This window comes from Anastrepha obliqua, chromosome 6 (assembly GCF_027943255.1).
Source record: "Anastrepha obliqua isolate idAnaObli1 chromosome 6, idAnaObli1_1.0, whole genome shotgun sequence".
Classification (NCBI taxonomy): Eukaryota; Metazoa; Arthropoda; class Insecta; order Diptera; family Tephritidae; genus Anastrepha; species Anastrepha obliqua.
Window position 1 is genome coordinate 36,129,056 of NC_072897.1, and position 14,286 is coordinate 36,143,341.

General features: G+C 39.1%; 1 protein-coding gene across 1 annotated transcript; it reads right to left on the bottom strand.

The window, feature by feature from the left end:
* Nucleotides 1-8,063: 8,063 nt before the first annotated feature.
* On the bottom strand, nt 8,064-11,129 carry LOC129250356 (metabotropic glutamate receptor-like). The gene is made up of 2 exons (XM_054889985.1): nt 9,257-11,129; nt 8,064-8,139 (listed from the first exon to the last, which is right to left on the bottom strand). Exons 1-2 carry the CDS (start codon nt 10,831-10,833, stop codon nt 8,064-8,066), a joined length of 1,653 nt encoding a protein of 550 aa, XP_054745960.1. The 5' UTR covers nt 10,834-11,129.
* Nucleotides 11,130-14,286: the final 3,157 nt, after the last annotated feature.

Sequence of the window (14,286 nt, forward strand, 5' to 3'; positions counted from 1 at the left end):
TACTTCATGGGCAATTCACCACAAGAAATTGATATTCGTTGTTCTCATAATAATTCACTAAAGAGGTCTATTGTAGAACAATTACAAACTTTATTTCATGAGCACAATCAATTGATTATGTTGTTTAAAACTCCACTGGATCTCATGCCATCTGATATTCACAAAATTGTAATCAGAGCTGATAAAACACCTGTTGGCCAACATGCAAGACGTTTTAATGCACCAACTTTTGATGAAGTTGCCATCGTTGTAGTTGGAGAAAACTTGGAATCCCGTGATATTGTTTTACATCGTCGGAATGATCAATCACAACGTATAAAGGAAATACACCGCTCATATGACGCACTGCAATATCCCATTATACGAGTATTTTGGCAAGGTGATGATGGCTATGATTTCTCAAACAAGATGATAAATCCCATTACAGTTAATTGAAATATTAATATAGTTTAGCTATGGAGATATATTATCAGTCAGTAGATTATTTTTTTTTAATTTTCAATGTTATGAAACCAAAAATCTATTTTCAGGTTCTGAAACCAACAAAAAAGTCAGTTCGATGAACTATTATTCTTACCGCCTAATGATTCGGGAAAATGAAAACAATCACATACTCAAATGTCGGTGATCATATCACAAGTATGTTGTAGACATGTAGGTATGTTAAAATTGAAACGGAGAGATTAACATTCATCAGGTTGAATCAGGCCAAACTCAGATCTGAAGAGTATATTCACCTTCGAGATCGGATTAATACTGACAAAAATGCATATAATGTTGGTCGGATGACTATTCTTCCAGCAGCATACATCGGAAGCCCTCGACGTCTTCATGAATATGCTCAAGATTCCATGTCATTTGTTCTTCGTCATTATAGTACTGCAGATTTGATCAGCACTGAGCAATCCCTGAGCAATCACCCATTAATCGTCATGATATTAGAGCCAGAGTCTTCAGACAAACGTTGAAATCTTTAATGGATTTCATTTTGAAACATTATGTGTTTGGAGAGACACGCTGCTGGATGTATTCTGTGGAGTGGCAGAAACACACACACATTTTGATTTGGTTAGTTGAAAAGATAAGGCCAAATGAAGTTGATGCAGTAATATGAGCTGGAATCTCTAATGTAGAAGTAGATCCTGGATTGCATGAGGTAGTTATCAAAAACATGATGCATGGTCCCTGTGGAACTCTTAATCAAAATTCACCGTGTATGGTGGATGGTAAATGTTATAATGTTGAGAAATATCAACCAACCGCGTCTTTGCAACGGCACACAGTTAGCGATAAAAAAATTATTGAACAACGTGATAGAAGCAACTATACTGTACCACTGATGTACCATTTAAATTTAAACGACTACAGTTTCCAGGGGCAATCATTACGTGTTAGTGGTATTAATCTAGAAAACCCATGTTTCTCACATGGTCAATTTTATGTGTTGCAGGACGAGATGAAGAGACTCACACAATTTAAGTGAATTCCATGCCAACGTGAATAGAGCCCTGACGCTAATCACGTCAAAAATAGCTGTGTTTGGCCATAGCACTGTGGTCGAAAATTCCAAAAAACGCACCAAAACCTCGAAATATTTTTGTCACCGATCGGGATACAATTTACTTCATTGTGTTTAGAGTGCGTTACTGTCGATATGTTTTAGAGGTTATATGTTCCCGTGCATTTGTTTTGAGCAGGCAGCCGCTCGACCTTGAGCGTTCCGATGAATGGGCGTGACGTTGCAGTATTGCCTCGCGCGTGCATCTGAAGGATTTGGTTTATAAAAAGAGTACAACTATTCCGAGGATATCCGGGCCTGATGGATTTTCATCGCGATGCTAAGTGGAGTATTTATATACTAACTTGGAATGATAATTTTGATATTGGTGCCTGTCAGAGACGTCCAACGAAAGGGTTTTATTTCTCTTTTGTTTAATAAAATTTTGAATATTGAGTGAAAAATTAGTTCATGAGTTGAACCGAGTTGAGCTAAGACACTTAGAGTTTGGGGATCGGAAAAGTGTCTACAATAAAATAGCGATTCAATCAACTGCGGATTCTTGCGGATTTGTCTTTATGAACGATTTTCGTGTGACCACGCGCGAGCCGTTTCCCGAGCACGGCTTGCGCGGCGGTGCAGTGTGAGTTCGGCATATGTTGACGACTCTAAATTACAATATGGGTTGTCATTATTGCATTGCTGGATACGATTTTTTTAGTTCCTTTTGCACATAGGCTACAAAAAATTAATTCAGAAATGGTATTCTCGTGGTGCGGACGTAAAGGAAGCTCTAGAAAAGCGTAAATCTGAAATTCAAGAAGAGTTCAAAGTTGAATTGAATCTGTTAGTTGACCGTCCGAAACCTGGTATGGGGAATTCCAATTATGGGAATACCGCGAGACGTTTCTTTGAAAACTTCGAAGTATCGTGCAGAATTCTTGGCTTTAAGAAAAAATTATTCGACCGATTTTATGTTATTTTACAAGTTGTATCCAGCGGTTTTAATGTAAATGTCCCGTTATTTGAGAGCTATTCCACAGAAACTGCCAATTTATATGTAACTGAATATTCGTGGTATTAGTAACCAATATAGTTTTTTTGGGTAACTATATGCGAGTTTTTAAATGGAATATACATTTTTTGTATGCATAAAACATCTGACATTCAAGAGCAATCATAGCTTATTAAAAATATTGTAATAGCCTTTCATATTCCATTGAACCATTTTAAGAGACATAAAAAAGGTTAGATAGGGGAAAGAAAAAAGAGCGATAAATAGCCGTTCAAGAGCGCTACAATCATCGGATATGTTTGATTTATTCCTTTTTGAATTTTTGGGCCAAGCCGTTCCCGGAGAGTGTAATCGTGCAAGATTAGATAGAGAACTAATGGTGTCGTATTTGTTGGAGAGTTGTTTTTTTCGTGGGGGTTGAGATTTGAATGAGAATTCAGTGTATGGTGAGTAGGGGCGTAAATTTCATCGTAAGTTTCTGATTTTTGTTTTATATTTTCATTGATTGTCACCTTTTTCATAAGTATCAATGAAAAACATAACAATAATTTTCATTGATTGCATTCGTCCTTGATGTGACCGTTGAGTATCTTATTGTGGCCAGTTATGTTGTTTATTTATTTATTGTTTATTTTAATACGTAATATCCTCCTTTGCAGCTGAATCTTTTTTCATGGTGGGGAGCAGGAAGGATGTTCTTCGGCGCAATTGACGCAAGTTGTAAAGGTCGAAAGTCAGTAGGACAACTCCTGTTGGCTTGGCTATACCTTCCACGACTTTTGTAAATTTGTAAACCGACACCACATGATTAGATTTAAGTTCATTAACGATTTCGTGATCAGGACCATTATTGAGGCAGGGAAGGAAGATAGTACCCTTAACATAATTAGGTTGATCATGTAGGTAGGTAGGTAGGTAAGATGGCAAGAGTACCCCAGGTACGCTACAAGTAGCACTTACGTGCCGTTTTGATACCATAAAGTGGACCACTACCTGTGAAAGGATTAAGGGAGGAGATAAGACCGTCTACAGCCATCCAGTGCTGTTGATGTGGCGGAGGAAAGAAAGGGATCTAGGCTGGAGAATTTCATCAAGTCATCCCCAAAGGGGACGCTGAGGAATCTCAAGCGCCTAGCCGCCAAAGCCGGACATCTGCAGAGAAAGCGTTCCACGGAATTCCAAGCTTCTCCGCGTGAGTGCCGATCATCCAGTGGCCAGTGATCACCGCAATGAGTTTGGAAATTGAATGGCGGGGGGTTCCCATCACCTTAAGCGTTCTGTTTATATCGTATTGAGGCCATAGTGCTTTTGAAATGGCAAACGATGAGACAGACCTCCATCTGTCTTGCGCTTTTCTTAGAAAGAAGTTGTGTAGTTTCCCTTTAACGACGGACAAGGGGATACCGATAACTGAGAAGAGGGCAGCTGGATTCGGTTCTGCCACCCCCTTCCTGGCAAGCTCATCGGCAATTTCATTTCCCTCTATGTTCCTGTGCCCAGGAACCCAGATGAGGGAAATGTTTCCTGCACGTTCGAGGCGTGTAAGTTCCTCCTTACAGGAGTTCACGAGAAGAGCGCTGCAATACGGCGACGACAGTGCCTTGATTGCAGCTTGGCTATCGGAAAAAAATATTAATGTCTCCCTCCCAACAGCGATCCCGAAGCATTTTGCATGCCTGCAGGATCGCGAGGACCTCTGCTTGAAAGACGCTGCTTGTCTCCGGCAGTTTATAACAGACCGAAATGCTGGCTGATTTGGAGTAGACCCCCGCTCCACTCCAGACTCCATTTTGGATCCATCAGTGAAAACAGAGGCATATATATCCGCAACAACTCTCCCCTCTTTCCAATCTTGCCTGCTCGGAAAGATAGCCCTAGCACAACCCTCAAAGCACAGTTTGCGAATGGAGAGGTCGGTGCGAATATCAGAGAAGGAAGGGGAGATCTGTTTCAAGATGCTGCTATGCCCTACAGGGAGTTGCCTCCAAAGGCCAAACTCCTTCAGTCTAATAGCACTCTGAGCAGCAATGGATTTAACCTGCAGATCCACAGGAATTAAGTGGAGAATAACGTTAAGCGCAGCGGTGGGACATGTTCTACAATCACCAGTGATGCCCACACATGCAGTTCTCTGCACTCTCTCAAATTTAGTGAAGTTGTTGCTCTTCTGAAGAGCTAACCACCAAACTGGGCAGCCGTATGTCAAAATTGGCAGAACCACTAAGTTGTACATCCAAAGTACGACACGTGGCTTGAGGCCCCATTTTTTGCCGAACATAGATTTACAGGCGTAGAAGGCTATATTAGCCTTCTTAACTCGATTTTCTATGTGCAGCTTCCAGTGGAGCTTGGGGTCAAGTATTGCACCAAGATACTTGACTTCCGATGAAAGTGTAGGACACTGGTTGTTAAGTCTAGGAAGCTTAAAAGGTGGAGGCTTGTATTTTCTGGTGAATGTTTAAGCGAGTTAAGGCTTCATCTACAGCTACTAGCCAAAGGAGAGGCGAGAGGACACCGCCCTGCGGTGTGGCCCTATGTACGAATCTGGTGATTCTAGCCCCTCCTGCCACCGCATTTATTTCCCTACCCCCAAGCAGGGACGAGATCCAGCGGTAGATAGGTCTTTCCACCCCTAGCCTGTTTAGAGCCGTGACAATTGACTCCGCCGTAATGTTATTAAAGGCGCCCTCTATGTCTATAAAGGCCGCCAAAGTGAATTGTTTCCTCCTCCAGAGATTTCTCTACAGTCCCTACTACCTCATGTAAGGCTGACTCGGTAGATTTCCCTTTCAGGTAAGCGTGTTGGGCTGGAGAAAGTCTGGTTTAACAGTGCTCTCGGATGTGACAGTCGATCACTCTTTCAAACACTTTGAGAATAAAGGAGGTAAGACTTATAGGTCTGAAGTCCTTCGCCAGGACGTGGCCCCTCCTTCCTGCCTTAGGAATGAAGACCACTTTGGTTTTCTTCCAGCTAGCAGGAACGTGGTTCAGCGAGATACACGCCGAGAAGATCTTTTGAAGAACGGGAACCACCACGGTCTTAGTCTTCTGAAGCATTACTTGCATGATACCATCGATGCCTGGAGATTTGAAAGGGGAAACTCTCGATTGCCCAGTTTATTCTGTTGACGGACAAGACCGGTGTCAGGGACATCATAGGTAACCCCTCCTGCCGGTTCGCGTCTTCGTTACAGACCGGAACAATAGAGTTTTCCGTGAAATGGGCATCAATAAGAATTTTTAGGGGTTCGCCTGCAGATTCAGCCCACTTCCCGCTCTCTTTTGACAAGAGTTTTACAGGAGTGGTCCTTGGATAGGATCCTGCTGAGTCTGGCCGAGTCTCTTACGGATTCGATGGATTCGCAGTACTCTTTTCAAGAGTTGCGCTTCGCATCTCTAATGGCTTTCTTATAAACTTTCAAAATTTCCCGGTAATCTTGAAAGTTCCTTATTTGGTAACATTTGTTGAAGACTCTCCTAACCTTCTCTTTCAAGTCGGTCAGCGTCTTGCTCCACCAGGGAGGAAAGTCTTTCTTGCTAAAGGATACTGGACAGGCCACTTTGAAGGCAGTCTGATAGGACCCTTCTAAGTGTCTAACTTGCGTGTGCAGTTGTTCCTTAGTGGTAGTGAAGAACTTACTCCTATTCAGCTTCTTGCATAAAACCCTGATCATGTAATTTGTAAGTAATTTAGCAAATACCTTCTAGATTATTTTAAATCTTTGTAAATCTTTCTACTCTTATCTTCAACTCTTGGTTCTACTCATGGTTCAACTGCTCCTAAATTTAGGCAATTCAGTCTCTTTCTGTTAAAATTGTTCAAATCGAATCACCGATGATGAGCTGTGTCAAGTTAAATAATGCAACAGGTTCATAAGAGACAATAATTATTATGGAAACTGCTTACCCTTTTCACACCAAGAACGCAAGTGCCAAAGTAACTTTACCTGCGCTTATTATCTAAGGCGAAATCACTTTCAACACCAAAAGGCTATTCAAGCCCCCAAATGCAGATGTACACCAAAACCGAATCAACCGCCTGAGAGTAGGGCATTACGAGCATCTCCTTCAAAACATTGTACTAAAAGTTATTGGTAAAGCGGGGAACGTCTGGGCAACAGATAATAGTCGGCGTACAAATAATAGCGGCAAAGACAACTGAAGAGTGAGTGAGAGCTTCACACACAGAGCTCATCAGGCTATCATAATGGAGATTACTGAAAAGAGGCTCAAAGTCGCAACCAAACTAACATATCCAAAGCGAAAAGACAGTGATATGAACAGTGAAGTCCTTAAATACATGATCGAGCAATTCCAAGTCCCAGTTGGTTCTGCCGAGAATAAAACGAAACTCGTAGTAGAAGGACTACGAGTTGCTTGCGATGCTTCCGATGATATACAAAATAGAGCCCTGAAAGTCAAAGGTGGAAAATGCAAACCCTTGTGTGTTTTTACCAAAGGGCAACAAAAACCCTGGCATCAAAACCCTTTACTAGACACTATGGGAAAAATTCTTCAGAGAATTAAACGGAGAAAATATTGTAGATTTTATGCTTAAATCAGCTAATAACGGGAAGGGGATCTGCGCGCATGTAAAACATATTTGCAATGTTTTAAGGCGTGCCGAGTTTCGTAGGCGTCAACAATAACTAACCGGCCCCGTGAGGCACCTTTATGGCAGATCCGCGAGGATAGTGGCAGATCGAGGAGAGGTGTTTAGGACGTAGGTATAGCTGTGAGGCTACCAGTCGTGCATACTATTACGCCGGTATATTTGTAGTGATGAGAGTTTTCTCTAAGACATATGCGTCGTATCGGACATTGCTACCAACCTCATCAATTTCATCGCATTTTCTTGTTGATGTACAGCCTTACGCACAAACATTCGCCTATGTATCACTATTAACATTCACATCCACATCTTTTCCTACCCCATGTCGCTTCCACATGAAAATGTTCTAATTAAAATATCAGCTTAATAAAAGTACGTGATAAGTCAGTCGTATTTTCTGAATGAGATCAAGACATACAAATGCAAACTAATCGTAATATATTTTCTTTTCACAATTTTTTTTAATTCCACTGGATTACATTTGAAAATAATTTAAAAAATATTTGATTCAAACAAAACTTAAACATGGACTCGATTTTTTTTCTATTTAAGTTCATGTTATAGCGAAAGAGAAGACAAAAAATAAGGAGGCAGCGTAGGGATCGTAGTAATCCATTGGATGCACCCTCAACCTTATCAGCTCTGTTCGCGCTACAGCTGGGCCCATCGCTGTATCCAGAATTTCCAGGTGTCAAAATGTTGGAACCATGATATTACCCACAACAATCGCCTGAAGTCTTGCTGCTTCAATCAAGGGTTCTCACTGAGCGTCAGCGGGTTTCTTCATAGGAAACGTAAGGTTTTTCTCGGCTGATATTTTTGATCAGCGTAAGCCTAATAAAGATTCATTAAACAGTAATAGTTTTTTATTTAATACAATCGTTACAAAACTTCTTTCATCTTCATTTTCGCATCTGCAACTGGTGGCCCTGCAGCATTCAGACGCTTCGCAAGGTCATCTCATAAGCAGTTCGCAGTTGCTTCTGCTTTTGGTTTAATTTATCGTAATTAGACCTGCAAAATTGATTTAAAATTTGAATTAGTGTACAATAATTTTAATTAACTTACGTTTTTTCTGGATGTATTTATATTCTCTTAAATTTGACAACTTTTTCAACCACTCTATTTCAATTCCGTGAACTGACGACAGTTCGTAAGATGCATACATACGTTCAATGACACTGTTACCGATACCATTATTCGAAGGTGCGTTCACGTAACATGTGGTCACAATTCGAAAAATGTATGCAACATAACGGGTGGTATGCTCACGAATATTACGATTCAAGCCCCGGATTTACTTTTTGAGCTCCGTAGGGCACCAAATGAGGTAATCTAGGAGAAGGCTTTGCAAATTTTGGCAGGTCACTAATGGGTTCGCCCTATATGTTTTTGTTGACACAGAGGATGCTCCGCATTATTGTTCCTTTATTAGTAAATATAAGCAGCTCAACTCTAAGATATTTTATAGACGATGTGCTTGTTCAATACATGCTCACGGGATTATTGGATTCAGGCAAAGAGAGGTCCCATATATCCATTGCAGAGCTATCACGATTTTTCCAAGGAATTTATGCGTTTTTTCGCATCTTCTTCTGGTGTTTACCAATCGATTATCTAAATTGCAAATGCCCAATGCAAATGATGTGACCTTCCTTATAATAAAGAACATAGGACATACTACTAAAGCTTTGGCAGTGTTTTCACAATATAGTTCAAAAATTCCTGACGCATTACTGCACTTACCATAACATAGCTTCTGTATAAGCGGAAAGTCCCTAGAAGACAAACTTAAACATTTTCTTTGCGAATATGCCCAAGGTATCCAAGCCGAGGGATATGTAATTCTTAAGGTGACAGACTACATAGTAGAGTGTAGATAAAAGGGCAGGAATATTTGTATCAGCGGTGATAGTCTACCTTCCCTTTAGGCATTACCCAATTCTCTAACTATGTATTTCAAAATTTGATTTCAATTCAACTTATTTTAGTCTGAGTGCATTCTTATTTTACTACATATAAAATCCGGTGACCTTACGGCAAGCTTAGCCTAGTATTCCCACTGGTCTTCCACCCCATGAGTTCTTGGTAACAACCAGCGGTTATCTTAACACATAAAAAATTTACTTACCCAACTTTCTCCGACAGTCGAAATCCTTCATCACAAATATGCCCACGTGAGTTTGATGCCTGGCTTTCCCAAATTGGAAAGTCGTCGTTGTCGTTAGAAGCAAAGTACTTATTTTCAATAATTGTATTGCTGATTTTTTGGTGTTGTTCTTCTGATTTCATAAAATTTTTTGGAAGGACACAATTGAATGTATATTCCCAGTACTCCTCAAACCATGGATTTCGCGTGTTTGTTTGGGGTGTTAGTTGCATCATATATCTATCGAAATCTTCAATGATTTCGGATTGTAACTCTACTGTTATAGCGCCCTCTGCTATATCTTCTAGTCCATCGAGAAGTTTTTGCTGTTTTCCCCATCCATCACTTGCTATCCAATGGAAAGGATGAGTTAAGTTAGCTCTCTTAGCTGCCAACAAGATACGGCGGGCGTCTTCGGCTCTTGTGAATAATACAACCCCCCGAGCACTAGGTTTTTTTTGTAATTTCGAAATAATAATATCAAATATCTTGTCATCAGCAGCGCTGGGTACCTTTTCTGCAGCTGCAATGCAAACATTGCGTTCACTAGCTTCTTTATGAAATGCTTCAATGCCATATTCTCCATAAGAGCCTTCTGAGTGAATGGTAGACACGTAAGACCAGTTAAAACATTTTATGATATCGACGAGAGCTACAGACTGAAATGTATCTGGTGGGACAGTGCGCGCAAACAAATCGAAACGTGTCTTATCTGATAATGTTTTAGCTGTAGATGCGGGAGAAATTTGAGGAATATGAAACAGTCGGAGAAGGTTGGCTACCTGAAGAGAAACGGAACTATATGACCCGCCAATCACGCCAAATACCGGACCTGAAGAGGCGTTCTTTCGTAAATGGGGCATAGAATCGTCCGAGCATTCGAATGCCGATGTATCCAGATTGTTTAAAGATGATCGCACAAACTGCAGAGATTGATTTAGGGCGTATGTGTCTCGGGAACAGGTATCAAGTATATGCACCCCCAGCGTAATATCAGGCAATAAACTGGTATCGTTATTAACGCGGTCAATGGCATATAACATTGCTTCAAGACGATGCACGCCACGGTTATAAATCCTCGGGCCACAAGGTGCACCCTCACCTTTTTCATGTACAGGAAAAAGTCCTCCAAGTATGATATCACCAGGTAAATTTACAGAGACCATTTCCTGTGATGACGGCTTGGCAGTCGATGTGACCATTGTAATCCCAATTGGATGCGAAGTGCTTTTAATATTTTTTTTTAAGCTGGTAACTGTTCCAGAGCGCTCATTGCTTCCATCAATACTTTTTAAATGTTGCTTTTTAGCGAAAGCCGTTGAAGTTGTAAATGCCAGGGTACGGGTAGATTTGGGTGCTTCTGACTGTAGTTCATTAATTGGTACTTCCGTCGCACTTGACAATGAAGACGTTGTTGTCCTTTTTCTCTCGGCATTGCATAATAGCTTAGGCTGCATATCTAGACTTAGTATTAATAACATGTAAACTACCCCTCGAACGGCATATGGGTGAAGTTCAATGACTGAACTACAAATTCTGTATATAATCAAACACATCATATTGACGACTGTATAATTTAACTGATGAATTTTTAAATTGATGAAAATTATTAATTTTACGTGAACACCTTAAAAATACTTTCTGTTAAATCTTTCTTCGTTGGAAACGTTCTGACTCTTATTTCTCTCGAACATTTATTTGGCCACTACACTTATTACAAGCTGGTTGCTTAATTTTTTACAAAGTGTTCCTTTTATTTTATGTGTTAAAAATATGGAAGACTTTTTCAATGACTCAAAAACGATAACTCTTACATATGTACATACGAATGGAAATTAGTTTGAAAAAAATACAGTCGTGACCAGGCGGTGCATGCTAGAAAGATAAGATATATACACATAGTTAGGATTATAAAACATTTACAGTAACTACATACGTATGTATCTAAATGGATATAATTGGTACAATACCCCTATATCGAGTCCTAACCTCGAAAGCCGCGCAAGTGGTGAAAGGCACATTATAAAAGCGTTTGTTATTTTTTTCCCAAATTCCTGTGAAATATTTCTGCTGTTTAAATATAGTTTGGACTATAGATAACAATATCGATGCATACTATCCATTTTTAACTTTATGTTATATTCAAACTAAATTGTTGCCGATTACGATATTCGTACTGTCACCACTGCAGGCTTCCTTGAATACCATAGTGTGAAAAAGTAAAATAAATAGAATCCTTTGATGAAACAAGAAATCGACCGTAGCCGAGGGAGTTTGTGCGTGACTACCATTCGGTAGAGCTCCAGCTCGAAACTCGCTGTTGACATGAAACACCAAATGATAGAAAAGGTTTTCTAATAGCGGCCACCCCTAGACAGGCAATGGCGAACCTCCGAGTGTATTTCTGATACGAAAGAAATTCTCGTAAAAAAAATCTATACCGGAAGAGTTCTGATAGATTACGAGCAAAGATTGAAAAAAAAAGTTGAGAAAAAATACATTGATGAACATTTTATTAATCAATTTGGGCTTAATTTGGGATAGTGCCGCTAAGAATTTATCAAACTGGCAATAGTGGTAATGTTTGTTAATAAAACGCTTTCGTTAATACTTTTATAAAACCAAAAATTCTACATAATACAGGGTCCGTCATATAACTTTACGGAATTAAAAATGCTATGAAAAAAGAAACTACTCAATATTTTTCCAAACTGTTTTTTTTATTTGGAAGTACAATCCTTCCGGTTAATGATGGAACACAACTTCATTCATACGGCTGCCTTTCACTTTGTACGGCGTCATACCAAGGTCTTTACGCAAAATTCGTCTGAATGATGTCTCCGAAATGTCCAATTGTTGAGAACGACGGTGAACTGATGTTCCTGGTGATTCACGAACACTCTCGGCCACAGCAGCAATATTTTCGGGTGTACGCACGGTTTTTGGTCGGTCACGCGTTGGTTTGTCGATAAGCGACCCAGTTTTTCTTACTTTTTTCGCAAGGTAACGCACATACGCTTCATTCGGTGCTTTTCTTCTTCCCACTGCCGTACGTAATTTTTGTACACATTCTGCAACATTACCATGATTTTCAAAGTAATATCGCAATATTTCCCAGCGTTCTTTGAGCGTATATACAACCATTTTCGTTCAGCGGAACGAATTTGGAACTAATTTTCTGTCAAATCAGATGACAGCTAAGTGTTACCATTCTTCAAATAATACCTAGTTCAAATCCGTAATGATAGATGGCGGGCCCTATAGTATACTCGTGTTTAAAGATTTCGTGTTTATCGAATTGCACAGGAAATTTTGAGGTTACCTATATTACACTTATCGAATATCGTCGACTGTGTAGTAGCTAACTTGTTGTGGGGTAACAAATAAAATTAAAGCTTTCTGATGCAATGAGCTCTTGTGTGGGGTAACAAATAAAATTAAAGCTTTCCGATGCAATGAACTCTTATTATTTCATCGAAAGGCCATTTAACCCTAATCTTATAACCTTGTAAGCCACATTTTGTTGCCTAGCTTGATGTTCCTACGGAATTACGGAATTCCTACCAGAATTCATGACTTTGTTTTACTTGAGCAGCTCAGTAAACTAATAAACAAGAAATATATCATATGTAATTGTGCTATATTTTTTATAAGTCAAAACAAAAAAATGTAACACAAACTACCAACATGTATCCCAGAGGCTCATTCTACTTTGAATTGAATATTTAAAGCAAAAAACTGTAAAACAACGTACTAAATTTTTTGTATTTGTGTACTGAAACACCTTAAAAAACTTGGCTTCAACTTAAAAAGAAATACAAAGCCAATGTATGTAACTTGTTTTTGGTCCAATGGTGAATTGAGGACTAACTCACTCACTTTGGTGATTTCACAAGCGGTTGCAATTCATCCTTGTCCAATGGTGAATTGAGTTATGTAGTCCTTTTGGTGATCTCGCAAATGATTCAAGTCAAACTGATTTTCATTAAAACTGTACTTGTTCACTGCTAGAATCTAGTTGATTTATTGAAACTGCAATTTCTATTTCTATTTCTAGCCTTAATTCTAAGAATACACTAAATACAAAATGTTTGATTTTAAGTCTGACTCAGAACTGCGTGCGTTCGATCGCCACGAGGTCATTTATATTGTTCTTACGTGTTTTTTTACCGTTGTAGAACCCATCAATCCCCTCTTATCACCCACCAACAGCTCAGTGAAACTAGTTATTTAATATACAGGCACTTGTTAAAACCATTTATCCAATTTGTCTTCGCAGACCTTCGTTAGTACAGATATGATCGTTTAATTCCCATTACCTCTGAGGACGCCTGAATAACGTCTTCCGAGCCGTTCGATAATAAAAAAAAAAACAACAATTTTCACTTGTTTAATTTTAAAAGTTACTTTATTGAACTCTAATTATGGACTGACTAAAATTTATTTTTGGTTGCTTAAATACTTATTATCTATGTTGGTAAAATTGCAAACGCTGCTCTTGCAAAGCGGAATTTCGGCCGATTTATGCAAAAGAGTGGTCGAAAATTGGGTTCAACGATTGGACTTCGTAAAACGTGCTCGCGATGGTCATGCAAAAGAAATAGAATTTCATACTTAAATGTATATGTTCAAACTCGATAATAAAAAAAATTATTGTAGTTAAAAAAGTCAAACCGTTTGTGTTTTATTCAAAAAAAAAGTTGAAGCGCTCTTACTGAAAAACGCTTTACAAATAAGAATTGCTGTTACTGCTATTCTTATTTGTTTCTTATTTCAATATTTTTGGTTTCAAATAATTTTGTTGTCCAAAAGCAAGCATTTCAATAGTGCTAATAAGAATTGCTGCTATTGCAATAATTTTGGTTTCGAATTTATTTTATTGTCCAAAAGCAAGCATTGCAATAGTGCTAATAAGAATTGCTGCTATTGCAATAATTTTAGTTTCGAATTTATTTTATTGTCTAAAAGCAATCATTGCAATTATACTAATAAGAATTCCTGCTATTGCAATA